Source organism: Gymnogyps californianus, chromosome 20 (genome assembly GCF_018139145.2).
Source record: "Gymnogyps californianus isolate 813 chromosome 20, ASM1813914v2, whole genome shotgun sequence".
Classification (NCBI taxonomy): Eukaryota; Metazoa; Chordata; class Aves; order Accipitriformes; family Cathartidae; genus Gymnogyps; species Gymnogyps californianus.
In genome coordinates this window covers 10,245,834-10,267,613 of record NC_059490.1, presented here as the reverse complement: position 1 = coordinate 10,267,613, position 21,780 = coordinate 10,245,834, and the positions used below count along the sequence as shown (strand labels likewise).

At 37.6% G+C, this 21,780-nt stretch overlaps 1 protein-coding gene across 1 annotated transcript in view; it reads right to left on the bottom strand.

Moving 5' to 3' along the window:
• Nucleotides 1-5,530: 5,530 nt before the first annotated feature.
• The window catches only part of USP32 (ubiquitin specific peptidase 32), an 82,079-nt gene continuing 65,829 nt past the window's right edge, over nucleotides 5,531-21,780 (bottom strand). The window contains exons 18-34 of the mRNA XM_050908810.1: nucleotides 21,668-21,749; nucleotides 19,936-20,010; nucleotides 19,182-19,320; nucleotides 18,792-18,897; nucleotides 17,961-18,134; nucleotides 17,253-17,427; nucleotides 16,452-16,603; nucleotides 15,615-15,726; nucleotides 14,847-15,058; nucleotides 13,223-13,407; nucleotides 12,535-12,621; nucleotides 11,537-11,657; nucleotides 10,672-10,863; nucleotides 9,786-10,077; nucleotides 8,889-9,322; nucleotides 8,445-8,537; nucleotides 5,531-7,908 (exon numbers count right to left, since the gene is read on the bottom strand). Coding sequence (XP_050764767.1) covers nucleotides 7,735-7,908; nucleotides 8,445-8,537; nucleotides 8,889-9,322; nucleotides 9,786-10,077; nucleotides 10,672-10,863; nucleotides 11,537-11,657; nucleotides 12,535-12,621; nucleotides 13,223-13,407; nucleotides 14,847-15,058; nucleotides 15,615-15,726; nucleotides 16,452-16,603; nucleotides 17,253-17,427; nucleotides 17,961-18,134; nucleotides 18,792-18,897; nucleotides 19,182-19,320; nucleotides 19,936-20,010; nucleotides 21,668-21,749 — 2,805 coding nt within the window. The 3' untranslated portion in view covers nucleotides 5,531-7,734. The remainder of the gene's footprint in view (nucleotides 7,909-8,444; nucleotides 8,538-8,888; nucleotides 9,323-9,785; nucleotides 10,078-10,671; nucleotides 10,864-11,536; nucleotides 11,658-12,534; nucleotides 12,622-13,222; nucleotides 13,408-14,846; nucleotides 15,059-15,614; nucleotides 15,727-16,451; nucleotides 16,604-17,252; nucleotides 17,428-17,960; nucleotides 18,135-18,791; nucleotides 18,898-19,181; nucleotides 19,321-19,935; nucleotides 20,011-21,667; nucleotides 21,750-21,780) is intronic.

Below are 21,780 nucleotides of genomic sequence, written 5' to 3'. Positions count from 1 at the left end.
CGAGGTTCAGTAAGTCAGGTAACGTGGGACAGGAGATTCAGCTGCCTTAGCTCTATTTTTACAATTTTATATCGATAAGAGACATGAATGGCTGGAACCAGCACGGAGGTGATGGTTTATAGCTAAAGCCTAAGGAGAACACCAGAACCTGAGAGTTTCCAAGAGCTGCTGTTAGGTATCACACACAGCGCTGCTAGCCGGAAAAAACACACGCCGTTCCTTGAACCCATGTGATCCCTCCGTCTGGCCCCAAACGCTGACAGGAAAGTAAGTAATGACTTTGATGGAAGTCTACGCAGGGGTAATCAGCCTGGAAACACGCAGTAGGATGGCAGCTTCAAATCCATCGAAAGGAAGCGTTTAACCATTAGAGAGCTGTCTGGAATGATCCTAAATAAAAATGAAGGTTGTATTTTGCCATTATTTTTCCTCATTTGTTTTCTATGCTAACAATTAACAGAGAGCGCCTGCTGGATGTGCTTTTGTACAAATGGATGTTCTTTTCGTACTTGTTTACCTTTTTTTAGTCTTAAAATGAGTATCCATACATGCTTTTGTTGTCTCTGCACTTCTCACGAGCTTGGGTAAACACAGGGAAGCAGCTTGGTTGGTTTTATCCCCGTGCCTGTTCCGGGGGCATCACCACCACCCCGCCACGCAAGATGCGAATGCTGCCAGCAACTGATCGCATGAAAGCACAACGATTAACTGAAGTTTAACAAATTAATAGGAATTTTCCTTGTGATTTTCAGTCTTGAGGTCATCTTTCATGAAATCTAAATAAAAGACTAAACTTGATTTTCCAGTATCCTTTCAACTATGCCTCCAGATGAACAATTACATGAGCCTATGACACGTCCTACGGACACCCCGATGTCCTGCTCAGTCATCTTCCTCAGAGCCTACCGCTTTTGTTGGCCCAGACAAAAGGACTACATTGCAAAAACTAGGAAAACTGCTGAAGTCTGTCTCAATGATGAACATGATTTAATCCCCAAAAGACAAGAATCTTGAGGCTGGGTGTCTATATGATAAAACAGCCAGGATGTCACCCATCTGTTTTAGTTTCTTTGTGAGCTACTAAGACTCACGAAGTGAGCAACTATCACGAGCGAGAGCAGCATTTCTAGGTTCTACAAATATGCTCAGAAAATTTTCATTTATATTAAATCCAGAAGCATCCTTAAAATGTTTTCTAGTTTGTGGCTGATTTTGCTAAAGGGGCCTTATCAAATATTGCTCTTAATTTTCACAAACAGGAAATCTTTTACACGCGAACCAGGAAGTTGGAGGCTTGTCCCAAACAAAAGGCACAATCTTCCAAGCTTCTGTCAGGTTTTTATTTTCCTGAAACGATAAATCAGCAAGCATGGATGACTGCATTTTACTAACTTCTTGCTTCAATTTACTGGACCTAAGGGAAAAAGTCTAACAAAAGCTGCAATTAATACATACGCTGATCCTCCGGGCCCTCGGCCAGGCGGGGCAGCTGTGCCCGCAGTTGTGCGCTTTCTCAGGACACTTAATGGCCCCGATCTGTAGATGACGGATAAATGTATGATATAAAGTAGCGACACAATCTCCTGTGCCAGCCGAAGGGAGTGCAGGGAACAGGAGGATACACTCCGGCCATAACCAGCAACTCCAGAACAGATGCAAACAATAGGATGAAGATGAAGAATACTTTTGGAGCTGGGCTTTTAAGATTTAAGGGGAAGCGACAGTGATCAACCCCTTTTGGTAGCAGGGCATTTGCAGGAGCTGGTGCATCCGTGCTTCCCGTCACGCTGGGGGAAATAAGAGTTTTTTGCATAAGAAGGTGCTTTCCCTGCTGCGTCTTTTCCCCCTGCCTCCCAGGAGAAAGATCAAAAGCCATTCGGTTGATAGACTTTACTCAAGGTTTAAAGGAAGGCTACCTAACTACCTTCAAGTGTAGGCCACATATTTTTAGCACTTCAGACACACATAACGGTGTGTGGGCAAAATTCCAGCACAGCTCATTTCACAATTGCTCCTCTCTTACAAAATGGGCTCTGCTAATTTCAGAGAGTCCTCGTCCGAGACTTGTACAGTTTTGATCTGGGAAGTAAAAGGCATTGGACAGCAGAAAATGGCTGCAGTTTTTTGGCAGCGATATGAGCCCTTCATCTACTTAATGGCCCTTGGTACACTTCTGAATCAATAAAGGCTTTACTACTGAAAATAGCACATATAAACATCTTTGGTAATCAGAATTTTAAAATTTTTTTAAGTTGCACTTTCAATACCTAAAAGCCTTAACAGAGGAAGTTCATGATAGGAACAACTATAGATCATATTATTTGATTCAAATTAAACTTTCAATATTGAAAATGCACAAATGACTCAAATGACACTGTGGAATTACCACACTTGTGAAGAACGACCACTGTGAATGCTCTGAAAATTTATCACTAGGCAGTAAAGATGACTGCATTGAGCAAGTGTCGTCATTTAATGCTGCACAAATGCTCCAATTGCAGCCGATAAATGTAGCAAGAGATGGCTTCATCTCCAGAGACACTAGCTTCTCTGGCATCACCCTTGGCGATACCGATGCGTGCTAATCCTTGGTTAAATATCCATTTAGCATCTTCAAGGGCCATAAAATAAGAACAATAGTTCATTTCCAGCTAAACATAACTACACTGTTTTTGGAAACATTCAAAAAACAAACAACCCCAAGCGATATGTGACTCCTGACAGACCAGCTTACTGCAGACTTTGGTCCAGCTGCCAACTCAACCAGATTTACTTCCTTTTTGGAAAAAAGCGTGACTGTAATTGCAGTAAGTCTCTTATAGTCAGTGTCTGCTCAGAGGAAATGTCTTAACACTATATACGATCAAGAAGAAAATACGTGAGCAAACACTCAGATGTAGAAGCAGCAGCAGGAACATATCAGTACACCAAGACTGTACATAAAGTACCTCCAGATCCTTGTTTCAAAGGCACCGCTTCCAAAAGCAAGACCTTCACGTACGTAAGGGATCATTTCACTTTTGAAATGGATTGTTTTCTAAGAATAAGTGTCACTATTATTAACAGCAATACTGAACAAGGGATTCAACTGAGAAAACATCAGACTTACCTTTTGTAAACAACAGAAGAGTTTCAGATGAAAATATAGTTCAGGTACAGGCTGCTTATCAGAGTTATTGGAGGTACCATTTCCTTTCTTTTCAGAAATTCCAGGAACCAACAACTGGATTCACCTTCTGAAGTTTTATTTTACTTCTAAACTGCAATCTATCTGCAAGTGCACCTGTCCAAGCAACAGCAAGATCAGTTTTGTCCTCTCACTCCGGTATGTTTGGCTCCGAGTTGTTACCCCTCCAGTGACAAAGTGAAAGATTTTCGCCTTTGACTTTCCACTTCGTTAGCCTTAAGTCTTGCATCAACTAAAACCTAGCAGTAGGATACATCTAAAATACACTGGCATACAGTAAAATAACATCAACAAACATGCATCATGAATGGAAAAGATCCTAGAAGAAATCTCATATTCAACTCTGAGCAAAAAGCCCCAATATTTTCTCAAATAGAGTATTCGCTTTCTTCCTTTCCTTTTTAAATCTCTGTGTTATGATCTGAGACATGCAGGGAACACTTCCTCTAGCAGTAACATACCAAATGAGCCAGATCTCCAGTGGAATTTACCTTGCTAAACTCAGTTTGTATCCTGAGCAAAATTTTCCCAAGGACTTTTTGCCGTTAGCATTAACCTCACAGTTATTTGGATTCATGATGAAGCGTATCTTCCTAAAAAGCCATTGTTAGTCTCCCTTTACATGAAACTCCATCTTATTTCTGCAGGTGGTACCAGAAAGTGGGCTTCAGGATGGCTTCAGGTTTTTTTTCCCTTCTTAAAGAACAGAAGCCTCGTGGCACGCTTGCCACAACTCGTGAAGAAAAATAAACTGTAACCAAACACATCACCCTCCGTATTGCCCACAGCCGCAACACAGGGAACTGTTACAGCGCATGAACCGAGGCGTGCTTTCAACAGTTAGATGGAGCAGATGACCTCCTTTTTTCCAGCCCAAGTTATTCCGTGATTTTACAGACTTAACAGGTTACGAAACAACATGAGAGGAAACGACAACCGCCTCTGCTACAGCGTGTGACTCTTCCTTCAGCTACAGGGAAGAATTTCCTTTGCTGGCGAATGCAGCCGTTTCATTCTCCACCTAGGCAAACTGCTATCTGGAGCCGAGCAGGCATCTACGCTGAAGCAGTACAGGCACGGTATTTCTTGGCCTGTCCTTATGAACTATATTTATTTTTTAACTTGCATCTTTCCTTTTGCTTCTGTATCTTTTGTATGAATGGCATGTTGAGAGCGCTGTTTTCCTCTCATGAAACCAGATATTCTGCTTGACCTAAAATGCCTAGTGATCAATTACACAAGCAGAATTAAATGCTTACATGCAGAATTACCAGGTGTCATTTACTTCAGATTCTATCGTAACACGAAAAATTTCAACTTCAGAAATTGTTCCTCCTGGTGAGGCAAAACCCTGTGCTAATAAGCAATACGCAGATGACTCCCACTGCAGATAAACTTTGTTTTCTCATTTTAACAGGTTAAAAATCAGTTCTCTGGTGAGAGCGCACTATGAAACGCGAGTTGTGCCGGCAGAGCGGAGAGGGCGGGCAGCGCTGCCGCCGCCGGGCTGCAAGCACCCTCGCGCTGCCCCAGGTCCAGCTGAAAGCACAGATCCAGCGCACGCCATTAAAAGATTTGTCTCGTAACTTCCTATCAAACCCTCCAACGATGGAAGCTTTGCATGATTTTCTTATAACCCCATTATTTCTGGAACGTTTTGAAGAAAAACGGTTTTTTACCTAATTTCTGTTGAACTCAAAAGGAGCCTTATTTACTACAGCATAAGAACCCGGAATAAAATTATTACAGCTCGAAGTTTAATTGTCCAAGTACACATACAAAACCTAAGCAATTAAATATTTAAAAAGACGTTTAATTTTTTTTCCCCACTTTAAGAACCCACAGAAGGATTCTCAAGGGTGGGTATGAAGGGATCCCATGCGCAGCCACTGTGCTTCCAAGTCATCACTGATCTCACTTCAGATCTACCAAAATTACACCACGGAAAAATGTGAGAACTGCTGAATTAATGTGGTTTAGTGCACTAGTTCTTCAGACTCATTTGTAAGAAGGAAAGGTCTCCCTCTCCCTGTCTCTCATGTATACAGGCACACATTTTAAATGATTAAATGGACTAATTCCAAAAAAACCTGAACAGAATGTTCTCAAAAGGAAAACTAAAATAACTTAAAAACAAAACTTAGAAGAGCTGAAGTATCTTGGTACTTAGAACTAAGTGCTATGCTGGACAAACTGCAAAGAACTGCTGTATGCTTACTCAGACGTTTCCATTTTTTGGATTGACAAATACATTTAAGCTTAATGTAAACAGTACAGAAACTTCGAGGCAGGAAAACAGCTATTAAAAATCATCTGACAAGAAGTGACACTTCATCTGCATCCACAGTATTTAATTTGTTTGAATAATATAGTTACAGATAAACAGGTTCACTCCATATACAATTACCGATACCTTTTTTTTTAATACAGCTCATATTCCAGTACATCAACACTATTTTATTTACAAGGTATTTATATACATTAACATCTTTCTAAAGTCAGTGCATTGTCAATAAGTTTTATACAATAATTTACAAAGTGAATGTAGTTAATAGTTAACTTAATAAATTTACTACTAATTCATGAATTAATTTAATTTTAAAAATTAATTACAACCAATGTAACAAACACAGAAGATCAAATAACATTAGTAGATTGTGCTACCTGCTTAAATAAAACATTTTAAAGTAAATCAGTTGAAAATCTTTCACTTTTCATGGAGTTTGCAGAGGGACGAGTAGACAAATGGGTATTGAAAAAGCTTCTAACCTAGAAATTCACATGTCATGTTTGCTTTTCTTCAGTCTCAATGTTTAGACCACTTTAAAGATAAAAGACCATATAGGATAGGGAGCAACACTTTACAAGTAAGACAATACTTATTTTGGAACCGATCTGCTGTCCTCAAAGAGGCACGATCTCCAACAAAGGCAGGGAGGTTTTTGCCTGAGTAAAGACAGCAAGATCAGATGATATAATTTCTTAAATGGATAAAACTCAGATCTTTCTGGAAATTATAAACTTACTGGTAGGTTTGGCATTCTTGTAAAACACATTAAAATGAATCCAAACATTTATTTCAGAGATCAACGGTGTAAGTATCAATTTTGTTAGTGAAGATATAAAATCTAAAGAATTTGGAAGATGACATATGACAAAATTAGTAAGCTTCTTAGACTCAGCTGAAGGACAAAAGGCTGAAAGAGTGAAACTTTTATCTTCATTCAGATATGCAAACAATTTAACACTGAAAATGTTTAAAGAAATGCCTACTCAAAAAATATCCATCTTTTTTCCAGTCTCTGCTAAGCCTCAGTCATGCTTTCCTTCATGCAATAAGCCCGTTGACTTAAAAGAGCATGTTGCAAGGGCACGGAAAGCGATTCTGGTTTAATTGCAAGTATATGCATAACCTGTTGCAAAAAAAGAAAGTTTGAAAAGGCAACCAAATTTTGGAAAAAAGAAACTCCATTACATTATGAAATCAATAAAAAAAAACCCATCCATGAATGCTACGATAGCTACCTGACAGCCACAGCTTCTTATCAGTTTGAAATACACAGTGGATAATTCACAGCCATTCACTCCAGAGCCCTTACGACAACAAAAACAAACTATGTTTTTGAATTTAATTATACGAATTTTTAAAAGTGCAAATTTAAAAGCAACACCAGTCATGAAACATAAGCTCAAGCATCTCTCCTTCCAAAAGCTGGGAACATTTTGTGCAATGTGCACATTTTAAGACACTATGCGTGTAATCACAACTACTCTCTCCAACCTGAAGTTTCTTCTTGAGGCATCTCAACAGTTTGAGATAGCACTCTTCAGGCAGAAAAGCCATTCCTGAAACATGTTGATCTGCACAGCCAACACGTGGAGAAAACACAATTATAATAAACCATTCAAGTGTAGAAAGTAATCTCTTCTCAAATTATGATTTAGTTGTGCTCCCAACATACAGAAAGAAAGCAACTGACACACATTAGTGGTGGCAAAACTGGAAACTTCTCTTACTCTTGATGACAATGCTTTCAGTTTGTGCACTTTTCCTTCTCTCGCTTTCCATGTTTTGCCAATAAAATGCAATAAAACTGCAGGAAAAAGGAGGTAGCAATATCATGTTGTCCAAAGACAACACTACAAATTTTCTTCCCCATTATCTTAAACCTAAAGAGAGCCTTAGGGGTTTGTTAGAACAGTTGGTAAACTCTACACTACTTTGTTTAGCTCTTATTTGGACTATTTAATTTAGCTCTTATTTGGTCCTAGTCGGCTTTTCTCAAACCATTTTATTTGAAGGCCAATGGCAGTCTCAGCCTGATGTCTAACATCAGAAATGTTTAGAGCATGTAGTGAGATAACAGAACAAAACAATACTGTCTTTATATTAACTGCTATTTAATTAGGGTTTTCTTTTTGTGCTTTCAGACCACAGGGTGCAATAACTACACTTAGGTTATCTGTTTCAATAACATTTTCGCCAAATGTAAGTTTCAGGATGTTATCCCTCACATTCTCAAAACAGTCCGTGGAAGATCATCTGCTCACTGTAAAACACAGTACTTCTTATAATCTGACTCAAAATCTTCATCCATGCTGCTTGTGTCTGCCATCTTTTTGCCGTCTATCTTTGGCAGAAATTGTGCATAGTCTACCCCCTGCTGCTCATAGAAAAGAATGTAGGCAGAGTCGGTGTCGATTTCATCGGGATGCAATTCCTGAGAACGAGAAAAACATGGTCCGAAATACGCAACGGGGCAACCGTGGTACTGCCACTGAACTTAAAATAAACACAATTGCCCTGGAAACAGTCTTTTTAGCTGGCTGTTTACAGCAAGAAGAATCACATTTTCTGTCTCCCTTATTAGAGTTATCAGGCTCCATTACTTACTTGAAAAGTATGACAAATTTTATAGTGATAAATGCAAATACTTAGAAATGTCGGAACTTAATTATTCAGTAATTGAATACAAAACTGCTAGCATCATGAAAAAATATTCTTAGACTTCCATTTTTAGTAATTTTTCCATCTTTGCACAAAATAAGCATCTTTCCTTAACCGTGGTAGCAGCTGATGAACAGATGTTAACTTGAAAAAAAACTCACATATAATCTCAGTTAACAATTTTAACATCTATCCGATGCAATTTTTGAGATGCTCATGATTTCAAAGAACAGTTCTCATCAAATGTGAATTTCTTTGGCTCTAGGTAACCAAGATGAAAATTATTTGCTACAAAAAGAAATTATTTACCTTACAGCTACTGTCATTGTAGCAGTACCACTTGTTGTTCGGGTTTTTGGCATAAGTGACGTAATGTCCCCCTCCCATAATTCCTGAATGGCACTGAAGAAAACAAAGAAGAAAATAAATTCTGGATCAAACATCAAAACTCAGAATTCACAGAATAAATGATTCACAAATTCATGATCTTTAAGTGAGTGAAAATGGTTCACGACAATCTGTACATCTGGAGCTGACTAAGCTTACACGCTCAAGCAGAAAAAACATATGCAGAGATATACTTTTCAGTTGTACTCAGTTTTATGGCAAATTTATTTTTCTGCCAATGGCTCTAACTTTGTTCTCCTTCTCAGTAGATCCCTACTTTCTGTAATGAAAACAACAGAGTAAATGCATTTAGTCAAAACAATGCCCCATAAAGACAGGTTACTTGCATAAAAAAAGTCAACTTACCGAAATTGCATATAGATTGTAAATAGGGTTAACACATACTTCTTCTCTTTGGTCATCTGTAATATCATCCTCGCTGTGGTTATCAATTTGACCGTTGATACTGCCATTACTATATGCATTCTGCTCACAGATGTATCCGTTGGCTAGAGTCATCTCATTGTCCTGAGCAGTATATAGTTCACTCTGGCTACCACCCAAAATCTGCCCTCTGGTAAGAGCATCACCTTGATCAGAAGTAAATCGCTGTTCCTGGTCAGTACCGTTCTCTTTACTTGCATCCAAATTTTCTTTGCTACTCGACAGTTTGTTTTTACCCAGTTGTGGTAGCCGCAGACGCCCTTTACCTCTTCCTAAAGTCCTTGGGCTACTATTCGGGCTACTGTTTTTACTTGAAGGACAGCTGGTTCCACTTTTCCTCCCCAAAGATGGAGATGCTAAAACAGAAAACATGTGGACTACTAAGATAAGTAAACACATAGTCTAGATTTAAAAAAATAAAATAAAATTTTTTTTAATAACCAAACATTAAAAAACACTGTTTCACTGCAACTAATGAGTAGTATACAAAAATAAAACTATCTTTGCGCACACACATACATACACCTATAAACTGAAATTTAACTCTTTTATGCAGGCACACATTCCTCACTCTTAATCCAGCCCACTTACACAAGCAGACAGTGCCAATATCTGTTGTCACTGAGTAACTTTTTTTCTTTTGTCTTTATGGTAAAGCTTCACTAAGCTTTCCAGGGCAAACAACAACAGAAATGAGTGTTTCAAAATAAATGCAGTGCTTTGACCAAAGAAACATTAAAATTTTGTTCATAATATAAATTATTTTTTTTCCTCTCCTAATATCAGTATTGACTGGAATTTTCCCTAATTATTACCTACCTTTGATATTATTCAAGACAGTAGTGTTAAGGGAGGACGGACTTCTGTTCAGTACATCTCCTTCTCCTGATGTGTAAGTGATCTGCAGATCCATTTTTCTAGACTCCCCTTGGAGAGACCGTGGTTCAGGAAGGCTGTCAACCTGGAGCGTTAGCTGCTTTCTTTGAAAATGACCTGGATCCCTTTGTACCAAAAAGGCACTTGGGTCAAAATTTTCTCTGGGAAATTTAACAATTTTCTGAGATTTTATCCAGCGGCCATTTACGAACTGAAATCTTTTCAGGTGAATGATCTAAGGAGAAACATGTTAGAGAAAATTAAAGGAGGACAATTACATCACAATAATTTCACTGTTTAAAAATAATTTTTCCCAAAGCATACACATTTTATAATACGCTAATATAAAGCAGTAACAATGCTGTAATGTGACAATTTGGATTTTGGGATCAAGCTGGCAAAAGATGGAACTAATATTTTCATGGGGAAATGATGGAAAAGGGTTGCTTCAATTCAGTGATCAGCACTGTGTGTTTTGAATAACCTACCAAATTTGAAAAGCAACAAATGCAGGTGTTACACAACTAGACAAAAGATCACGTTACCGGAAAGACTGCCTAAGCATGAATTCTATGTCAGAACAGATGACACTGAATGCAAACCACCACCATTTCCTGCAATGTATCAGCTAAAAAGATTCCAAAGGATTTGAGGTTTGTTTTATTTGCCTGCATTACAGAAATGCATGAAGCAAACTAAGTCAATGCCCCTCCTGAGACTGAACAAAAGCAAATCTTATTGAGAACAAGGAGACATACCTAGCAATTCAAATTTGTGATCAATGTACTTTGGTTTTGTTGCTGTAGAGGAAAATTACACAAGATCATACCAAAATAGGGGGAAGTCTCCAAAGATCCAGTTTTTTGGTGGCCAAACAATGGGTCTTGCATTTGGAACAGTAGTACATCTCATCCTCCCCCAGTTCTTCCTCACTGGTGAAGGCTCTAAGACAACTATCCAGATTGATGGGCTCTGCTTGAGCGCGTCGGCTTTGTTCAACACTTTCATGTTCTTCTACAATCTAAAGCGAGACAAAACTGTATCTGACTTGGAAACATACACAAACTGCTCAGAGGAAGGCTCTATTCACAGTATCATACAAATAACATCATACAGTTATTTAGGACTAAAGATAAAAACTAGATGCATCAAGTTTTAGCAGAAGTTTCATTTCAGTTATGAAGAGGCAGACATACAAATAATGCACTGTCCTTATTCTTGGCTTCTGCTTACAAAATTATCCATAAAGCACAAGTTTATAGATTCAACTCACAAGTTTGAACAGCTATTCTAGATTAACTCAGCTATAGGCTTACCTTTAGATATGTTTTGTTGACTCAATGCGGAAACAGGTTTACTCACATGCATAACTGTTTATAGTACTGGTATGCTTAGAAAATGTATCAGATTAACATATTTTGTAATATATTGTAGAGGTCAGATCAAAAGCAACACACAACAGACAGAAAATACACTGCTGTGGTTTCTTAAAAGCTTCCCTTCCACATTAGGGTTACGTAAGAGGTCTAACATCAAGACATTAACTTATCCAAGATATACGGTTCAACAATTACTGACTTCAGTTTAATAGAAAATATACAAAAGAATCATCAATTGCAAAAAAAAAAAAAGGTGAAATGAGTTGTGCTTCAGAGCTATTAACAAAAAACAAAGGGTTTGCGTTGAAATTTTACCCGTTCTTGTGACGTCTGGTAGCGCAGATGGAGTGCTGTCGGATCCCAGTCTACAGCAATGTAAGCATTCCCAACACAAGCTCTATCTTCCGTGCACTCAATTTTACAGCCACGGCAAAATCTAAATCAAAAAGTTAGATGTGGTAAGTAAACTGTCCAATAACTAAGTTTTACATTACTTCACACTCCAGTTCTGCTCCCTGTTTTATAACGTGCACTCCCAAAGTTTCAGGTCTTGCCTTCAGTGTAAGAGAGAGGCATTTTTATAAAACAATAATCAGTGTCAGTTTAGTATTTTACTACAAAACTTTAATAGAGATGAGAAGTTGAAGCAGTCGGGTGAGCTCAACCATCTATCTGCTTATAATGCTGACCAAGCCTACCTACAACACCAAAAACCTACAATGCTCTGTGTCCACAAGTGTTTTACAACATGATAGCTAATGCACTTTATTTATCTAGTGGTAACAGACTTTTTTTTAAATAAGTATTTAATGGTCTGAATACCTTCCAGCAAGGGTCTGGAATTTTTGTTAGCATGTCTTTGCTTAGGGAAAATTCCAAGCATGCTTCCAGGGTGAATTTCTTATTGTCCATTTTAGTTTTTACTCTTCAAATGGCACAGGAACTAGCGAGGGTAGATAACGTACATCTAAAAGTTTGGTTTTGTGGGAAACCCCCACAAATCATCCAAATATGTACACATATGTACACATATGTACATGCACACAGAACTGTAAGGGGTTAAGAAGTTTTTGATAATCTCATGTCGGCCTCCTAATTTAAAGTTTCTGTGTCAGCAGAGCTTTCAGCTCTCCAAGTCATAAAAGCTATACTTCGGTGAAAGTCTGCCATGTGCGAGTTTTGGTTAAATTAGATTCTAGATTCTTATTGTTTGATATTACCTCTGAAGTCTGAAACGTATCACAAACCCATTACCATAAATTGCCTTTCTGCTAGAGTGATTCCCTTCCTTGAATCTAAAAAGGACAATTTACCTGTACCATGGACACCAAGCACAAGAATTTCCATCCTTCTGAACTACCCTTAGGGTGAATGGATACTGATACCCCATGCTATCATCACTGAAACAGAAGAGAACACAATATGAAACATGAGCACTCATTCAGACTGCCAGTTACCTTCCTTCACTACGCTTGCTATGTTTACTTTAAAAAAACCGCAAACACCCCCCCCCTCAAAATTATAAGTTTGATTAGATTAAGCTATTAAAACAAGACCTGCCTTTACATAATCTAAATTTGTCGGCTATAATTAATTATCAATCACTGGATTGATACGAATCAACCAATCAACCAATTTGTGTAAAGCCAACCTTTAAGTGCAGCTAGAAGGTATACTACATTTAACTGTATTAAAAAGGATTAGAAGTTATTTTTAATTATTGCCATTATTAAATTGCAGGACTCTAAAATAACTTCTTACAAAAATAACCCACTGAATGGAATCTGCAGGCAGAAAGCATTTGGGGTAAAAGCGCACACAATTGTTCCTAAAGTTGCTGACATTTAAAGCTTAGTTACACATTAAAAAGCGTATGTTCGTTCAACAGAGGTATTATGAGAAGTCAAAACTGATGAAGATGAATATAGTTTTAAATCTTGTAAACAAGTCTAAGCCACTGCATTATGTAATTCAAGCCAAAGACCGAGATGCCAAACTCACCAGTCTTGCGCATGATTACTAGCTTCCTGAGGCGGGAGAGGGCTAGCAAGCCTGGAAACCTGTATCCACACTGCATCATACAGGTCTTTTTTCCGTGTATGAACTGTACAAGGAACAATTAGTGGCATTCCAAAGAGACTAGGACGATTCTTCTGAGATGAAAGAAAATACAATTCTGTCCGCATCTGTGTATGTGAAATAAAGAATGACTCAGATATAAGTATGCATTAACTCACAGTACCACAATTACTAGCATGCCGACCTTGTTACTTATTTCAGGCTTTGGCATTTAAAATAAACCAATAATTCTATTAAAAGTACTCCGTTTCAGCAATTTTTTTCCAGTATTAAATACTGTAAATTTTGATTATTGAGTTGAAACTGCCTGAAAACTTTTTTGTATTTTATGATACTATGGCAATGTTATTTAGGCATTAGACCACATCAACATAAATCTGTATTTCAACCATGTACAATATTTTATACTTCATATGATGCATACTTCTTACTTTTCCCACTACGTGGTAATATTGTAACGCAGACATGCACCTAATGATGCTAACACCTGTCCCAAAATGCCCTCTACACTAGGCAAGCTTATGTTTGCTAGAGAAAAAAAAACTTTACATCTAAAGGAGGCACTACAGACTTGTACACAACTTATTCCAAGCAGACAAACTAACCTTCATGCTACATTTCCCATTTGTAAGAAAGATTTAACACACCGACTTAATGACACTGAGGTACAGCAAATGGCTACCACCTTGCATAAGTTTTATACAAGTAATCCTTTCCATTGGTAAGATTTTTGACAATGACAAGCGTGCGTTCCTGGAATAGCTTTCACAAACAACTTTTACTGGTTTCTAAGCTGTGTAACTAGCAGCTTGTAATGGCTCAAAAGCATTATACCAATCACCTACGAGATTCTGCAAAATTTGAATCAAGGTAACAGTGATAACAGTGGTTAGTGGCCACTACTTGAGAGAATAAAGCAAAAAACACACAGTAAAGAGTGAAGTTAAATGGCCTCCTGGCCCACATCCACCAGGCTCTAAACATCAACAGACTCTAAAGTCTGGACACGGACACAGCGCCCACAGAATGCATGGCTATTTGAGGTGTTCAGTCATCCAGCTTTGACACTGAGAGTTCAACTTAGCTACAGATGCTTTTACAAAGAGTAGTTCATGCTAACAGAACGACCCAGGAATGTCCTATATATCTTCACGCTGTTTCCATATAAGAAATAAGGCTTCTCCACATAATGGGAAAGAAATGCATTTCTAGTAGATCCTCTAATTAGAATTTTTTCTGCTCAAAGAATCTGGAACATTTAATCAGGGAGCTAGCAAATGCCCAAGTATGCATCTCAGCATTAAAGAACTGGGAAGCATGCCAGTACTAAGGAAAGAAAAATACACCAACATTAGGCATTACGATTTAAATTTACAACAGTTGTGTTTCTGTAGAACTTGGCACTCACTTAAGAGGGAAACATATTCATGCTCCCTCTTCTTAAGGAATAAAATTAAATTATCATATGGACACTAAAAAATCCTTGCTGACTTTCTCTCAAAGTATGTTACACAAACAATTTATAACAAATGCAAAATCTACTAACCATTTTTCTGTGGACTGCAATTATATACCCTGTACATGGACTATCAGAAAGCAAGGGCACATGACCGTTGAGAGTCCAGTTGGCAAGGTTACGCTCTGTTCCACATGGCACTACAGTATTTGGCATTCCGTTTGGAATTAGGGTTGGTTTAGGAAGGTCCCCGTTCATCCTTACGTTGGGTGCTCCATTAGCTGATGGCCCAGTTGAGACATCTGTAGATAGACAATTACATTCTCAATTACCTACAGTAACCAGAACTGATCACAAAATTTTTATCCTTTCCATTCTGTTCAACGCATTTCATGAAGTATCTTCTACTCTCCTTAAGACCAACATCTAACCTTTTATTTGCCTACAACTTTGCAAAATCAGAGCATGCAAGAGCAAAGAATAACAGAGGTGTTTACAACCTACGAAACCACAAGCAATAAAACCAAAACCATGCTTCCAATTTTTATATGTCCTGCCTTGGAGCCAATCCACAAGTAATAAAATATTTTGCGTGTTTCTTGCGTCTTTAACTAAAATAAGTACATCGCTATCTTCAGACTGCTATCCTGGGCATGATCCTAAAAAGGATCACAGACCATCAGTAGATACTGAGACTGCTCACAGCTTCTCTGTGGATAAGAACTCTAACTTATTTGTCTCTTCTTTAATCCTCACTATTTACTTAGTAATAAGTAATAAGGTTTTCTCCTGAATTTCTCCAGTACCTAAGCACTGTGCGTTTTAAATGAACAGGAAAATAAGTACGTTTTCTTTTACCTGTTTGCACAGGACTTGATGCAGATGTAGGGGATCCTGGAATTGGTATTTCAAATGCACACAAAAACCCACTCACTGATAACCGGACTTTCTGGTTGTCTTGAGGAAAGTTCTTCAGCAAAAAAGGGAAAGTTAGTCAGACTTGTATATACTTCTATTTGTGACTTCGACCATGTTTTGTTCTTCTGACAACAGTGTATCTATCAGCTCCTCTGCCCCCTCCCATCTGCTTTCTTACACCTTTCTAGAAGGTAAGAAGGGAGCCAACAAGCACACCCTTTTGCAAATCTCTGTGCCAAGACCTGAGTGAGTTATTAATGGTTCTCTAAACCCACTGAGAACACCTAGTTTCAAGCAGTTTTAATCCTATTCAACGACAGCAAAAAAAATTATATATATACACACACATACACACTAAAGCCAGTCATTACTTATGCCTCCAATGTCTTAACAGTGTTTAAACTCAAAGCACTCTAACTGGAGATTTATTACCTCAAGATGATTTTATGCTTTTTTTTCCTAAAAATATCATTAGTAATCAATTCAATTAAACTTCTGCAAGCTTCTACATCGCTATTAATTTTGTTTGCAAGTGGTTTACTTTGATTTTAGATCTATTTAAAGCAAGCCAAATTACGGTTTAAGAACAAAATAAAAGTTCATACAGAGATATAACTAAGCTGATTTTTTTATCACACATTTAGTTAAATTATTTCACACTTCTTATAAGCAAAGCTCAATGTCAAAAAGAATGAAGGAGTACGCCGCTGTACACAAATAAAAAAACAACAATACCAAAAGTATGTTGCAGCAATGATTAATTTTTTTTCTTCTTACCTTTATATTGGAGCTATGCACTTCTGCAAGTAGAATCTGTTCTGGTTTTAGCCCACAGAGTTCACTTAACTGTTTTTTCAAACCTGTATACTTTTCATCCATGTTCAATCTCAGGCCATATCGAACAGGAGTAGTACCATCTAATTTAATTACTTTAAAGGGGAAAAGAAACACTCTGGTCAGCAAACCAGGAAATTTTTCATGAGAATAATACATTACAGCTACTTACTTATTAGAAAGTGTTTTTTTCCCCCACTTGATTTTTTTTTTTTAAACCAGCCAATTTTCAAGGTCTGCAGACAAATGTCAGAAAATCTCTTGCGGCATAGGCAGTAGAAAATGGTTTCAAAATTTGTTTCACTTTTTTATCATCTTTCCTTTTGCCTCTTTTCCAACAACACATGGGTTCTTCATAGTTTAGTTCATGACCCATAAAGTACTTTTTGTTTGTACACTCCCCCCAGCCCTTCTTTTTCACTCTAGGCAGATTTAGAACAACCTCCACAACAGAGTGAACAGAAGGAAAGTTCTCAGAATCTCCATTTTACATGTTTCTGTATTAAGTCCTTCAGTTAAGACTGAAAATGGGCCATCTACGCTCTCTTTTTAAAGCTTTTTAGTTTAACCGTATTCCAATGAAAATTCTTGTACTCTATTATATTAAAATGGTTATACTACTTTTAAGCATAAGTGCTAACAAACAAAATTTGGATGTTTTATAGCTGCTGAAAATCTGTTCTACATATACCATTTTTGTTTTAGCACTGACAAGTTTATAGGGAGTTAAACACTACTACTCACCTGTAATTTCTAGGTGCATGTAGCTATCCATTGGCAAAGGCAAGGATAAAAAATTAAAAGGGTCAAATCTAACACTTATATGTCCACAAGTTTTACATTTTACTTGTGACTTCAGCTGCCCATGAAATAAATCTACAACAATGGATCTGTTTCTTCTCAGATGGTTTTCCCAGGCCTAAAATGAAGTACAAAAAACCAATACAAAGTTAGAAACTGAAGACTACTTGCTTGAACTACAGGAAGTAGGATATGCTGGAAGACCTCCAAAGTTTCATTTGCCTACGGAAGTCAAATTATTTCCATAGAAGTTGTTTACTAATTTCTAATAAATAGGAAGTATTTAGTTTCAACATGAGTAAAGAAAAGTTATTTCAATTAACACAATAATCAAGATATGACATAATTTAAAGTACTTCTGAAAGGATCATCGTGTATCTTGAAAAATTTTGATACTCCATCATTCTGACAAGTTGTTCAAAATGATTGTGAAGTATCATCTTTATACCTTTATTATAATACTTAAAACTCATTTTCAGCGCAAAGATGAAATTGACTCCTTAAATCACAGATCTAACAAGTTCCAAAAGGTGGTACAGTCCTGAAAGAGTACGGCCACAGACAGCCTCATCAACAACTTAGCAGCTTAGTACTATAAAGAAAAAAACCAGCAAACAAACAAACCCCAAACCCCAAAATTTCAACCCATACCTCTGCTGCTACTTCCCAGTCTGGTCGACCATCACTGTCTTTCAGTTCAACATATGGCTTATCATGAACTCTGTTCAAATCCTCATGAAGACCATCCAAAAGAAAAGCCAGAAGTTCCTGTGAGTCTTGCTGTTGAAAGCCATTAAATCTTGGAGCATATTTTGCTATTGTCCACTATAAAAAAAAGCCAGAAAGTTATTTAACATCATGTAACAAAAGTTGTAACAATAAATCAAAATATTGTAGACAAGACGCATGCTGTCAACGAGCACAAATTCAATTGCCAAGAGTTAAAGGTAACCCCCTATGCTTTCAGAACAAAAGACCATTTACAGGCAAATGCATAAGCTTTTGTCTCTAACAAGGGCTATAAAAGCCACATCTTATACCACGACCTCTGATTCATATCAGGTAACTCCTTTGACCTTACAACCACTGAACCATGATTATATTCCACAGAAAGCTGCTCAAGTCCTGAGCACCAGGAGCGATGAACTCGGGCCTCCTCCAGACATGCATCTTGCCCCTGCACTGCCCCTTCCTGAACACCTCCCCTACATTCCTTACAGGCAAGAAAGCAAATTCTGCGACCAGTTTGGAGTAACATACCTGATGACTGACTGCTCAGGATATGGTCACTGGCTTCACAGCCAACTTCTAACACGTGAAATATATGTCCAAGTTTCCTTCCCTTTCTCTAAGGGAGATACTGATTTGGGTCCCAGAACCATTACCATGCAGGTAACATCAGGAAAAAGTGCATTACAAGATTTCTGCTATTCAAAGAAATTCTTGCTTTTTACCTTTAAATAACACACACCACAGACTTACCCGCAACTTTAGCGGTGCTATATTCTTCTGAGTTCCACTCCACAACTCCTGAACCAAATCCCCATAGCACTTGGCCATGTGTCCTTTCATTCCTATTGGATTTGTCCTAGAAACCATAAAGTAATTAATACCATACTAAAATTTAAACAAAGTTCAAGCATGGGGATAAACAAGGAAGCGCAAAGGCTTCTTGCTGAACTGTTTCAACTCTCCCAGAAACAAGAGAGGTTATATTTTCATGTACCTAATCTAGTATCTGCTGTATAGCTCATGGTTGATAACAGTGAACTTAAAAGGATTTATTCATACTGTCTGCTTCTGAAAGCTGAAACTCGTTTTAAAGAAATGTTACAGCATCTAAAATGCCAATGGTCTCAAACAGAAAATTACCTGTTAAGTTCATAAAGATGTCTTCCTGAGATGAAATACCGTGTTAGAGGTTGTGTATTACTGACACACTGGATACTGGAGTTCATGAAGCATGTGTTACCCAGATTGCTTAATCCAGTAGCACCCTTTTCAGTAGGAACTGAGAAAAGAAAACATAATTATACCAACTGTGCAGATGTGAAAAATTCAGAATGGTATATCAGTAAAGTTAAGAATATGACCTTTTCACTGTAACCAATTCAATTTAACCTGCTCCCAATTACGAGACTGCAGCTAGCATAGATGCAACAGAGGACCAGCCTGTTCAAATATCTGCTCTCTCAACTTTACTGAAGTTAACAGAAATTGAGGTATTTTGTTGGATCTGATCCACCACGGACATCAGTACAATCCAGACAAACTATTTTCAGGTAAATAATTATGGTACTGAAATTTCTGGATTAATTTGTTCAAATCTTAACTATACTTTACCTTAAAAAAATCCAAGATAATAAACACAAAATCCAGAATTTGCTACGTACCATTTGCTACTGCTGCATCTGAACATCTACAAATTTATCTCTCTATACATCCAACCCTCCCACATTTCCAGCATCTAAGTTAATAAAACAGAAAGAACAAGCAAAGCAGCACAGGCGTAAAAGACCTCTTCCAATGTTAAGAGCACTTATATTAAAAAGAATTGTTTCAACACAATATAGCCTCTTGGATTTTTCTTCTCATCATAATTCAATTACTATGCTGACACACTTACCTTTATGTCTGTCTATTTTACTGCTGTTTGCTATAAAAGACATCTCTTCTGGCCAGCTCATGTCTTTGTTTCGAACTAGAAAGAGACATGGTATAAGGATTTTTTAAAATTCTTTGTTACTTACTCCAGAGAGCTTATACAGCTGAAGAGGTTTAATTAAAATTCTCTAATATTTAATTGAGATTAGAAATTTGCTTATTCTTAGTTATTATTTTTGCTAGTTTTAATTTCAATGTTTTCAATCATTATTGGAAATCATTCTAATACTGGCATCATTCCAACCATGCCAGTAACATCTTTAGAAAGCAGCCTTGAGATTTCTTTCCTGTTGGATAACAAAGTTTTCAGTACTTATTCTAATACTTAATAAGGTTCCCCCAGATTTGAACAAATCTGTTCACTTCATGAGCGATCACTACTATTTTTTGTTGTTACGAACCGACAAAAGATTCAAGTGTATTTCAAAATAGGGACAAATTACATGTGTTTCACGATAAAGTGGGACAAAAAAATGCAAGCTTCCCTAAACTAGCTTTACCACCACGTCCCCATCGGATCCCTCCGTAAATCTCTATCTTGCATTGACACAAGCCATACAGAAAACTGGCTCAAGGAACTGAGCTAGCTGAAAAGAGGGAGTTATTTTTCACTAGATCATTTCTCACAGCCAGTTCCTCAGATAGGTGTCAAGTAGTTGTCCACGGGTAAGGCAGGTGGCATAATATACAGAGGAAGGGCGGACTGCTTCTGTCAGCGGCAGCGTTGACTTAATGCCGGTTTGTTTATTGAACTACAGCCTCGGGGTTCTGTTTCACCTGATATAGCAAGGTGCAGTCCCTCTCCCCTCTCTCTCTACATATAAATTTCCATTTCTTCTCTTGTGTCTAGTGATTAACGCAGCCACACAATAAACTGCATCAGCCACTCCGCCAATTTTAAATTGATTAAATATGAGCTGAGCCAAGTGGCAAAAAGGATGAGTCCATCTAGCACACCAACCTGAGGTGTAATATAAAGCTACACTAAGTGAAACTTGTACAGAAACAATGCAAGACCCTGATTTCTATATCGCCTCTGTGATGTAAGGACAACAGTAGAGTGGATTAAGTATGTAGACTTATGTTTCTCATACCAAAAAATTAGCTAAAAAGGTCAAACTAGTTGAAAACTCAGCTGATCTGTGCACCCCGATACCTCTGACAAAGGCTTAATGTATTTGTGACTGATAGCACTGCCTAGCGTAGTAGTGCATGGCAGGAGGATGAGACACAACAGACACAAATTGAAAGAAGGCAGGCTGAGGTTGTTTATGACGCCTTTTCACCATGACAAGAGTCAGTCAAGCAGTCAAGTCCAAATGTGTTAGGTTCTCTCCAGATGTGAAAATAAAAGCAGCTTGTAATGAAAATCTCAGAAGTGAACCTGACATGGACTGAAACATGCAGTTTTCTTCACCTTTTGCTTTGTGAGTAAGAATGTGTTCATGCAAATATAATAACCCGAACTCTTGTAAAATTAGTGAAAGAAAAATATAGAGACAGACATCTATTTACACATACTCTTCCTTCTCAAAACATTTCCAAAAATAAAATATTTGGGCAGTAGGCCTATATATTTGTGTAGTTTGGGCAATTACAGAAATGGGTACTACACACAATTTATTAACCATTTATTTACTCATACAAAACAATTCATTTTTAGTGTGTAAACCAATTATACGCCCTTTTTATACCTTCTATTACTAAATGCTGCTCATCTTGGATTTTAAGATACTCCAGTCTGTGATCTTCATCATCCAGCAAAGTAAGATAGTTCTGCAGGAGAAAAAAATACTTCACATAGTTA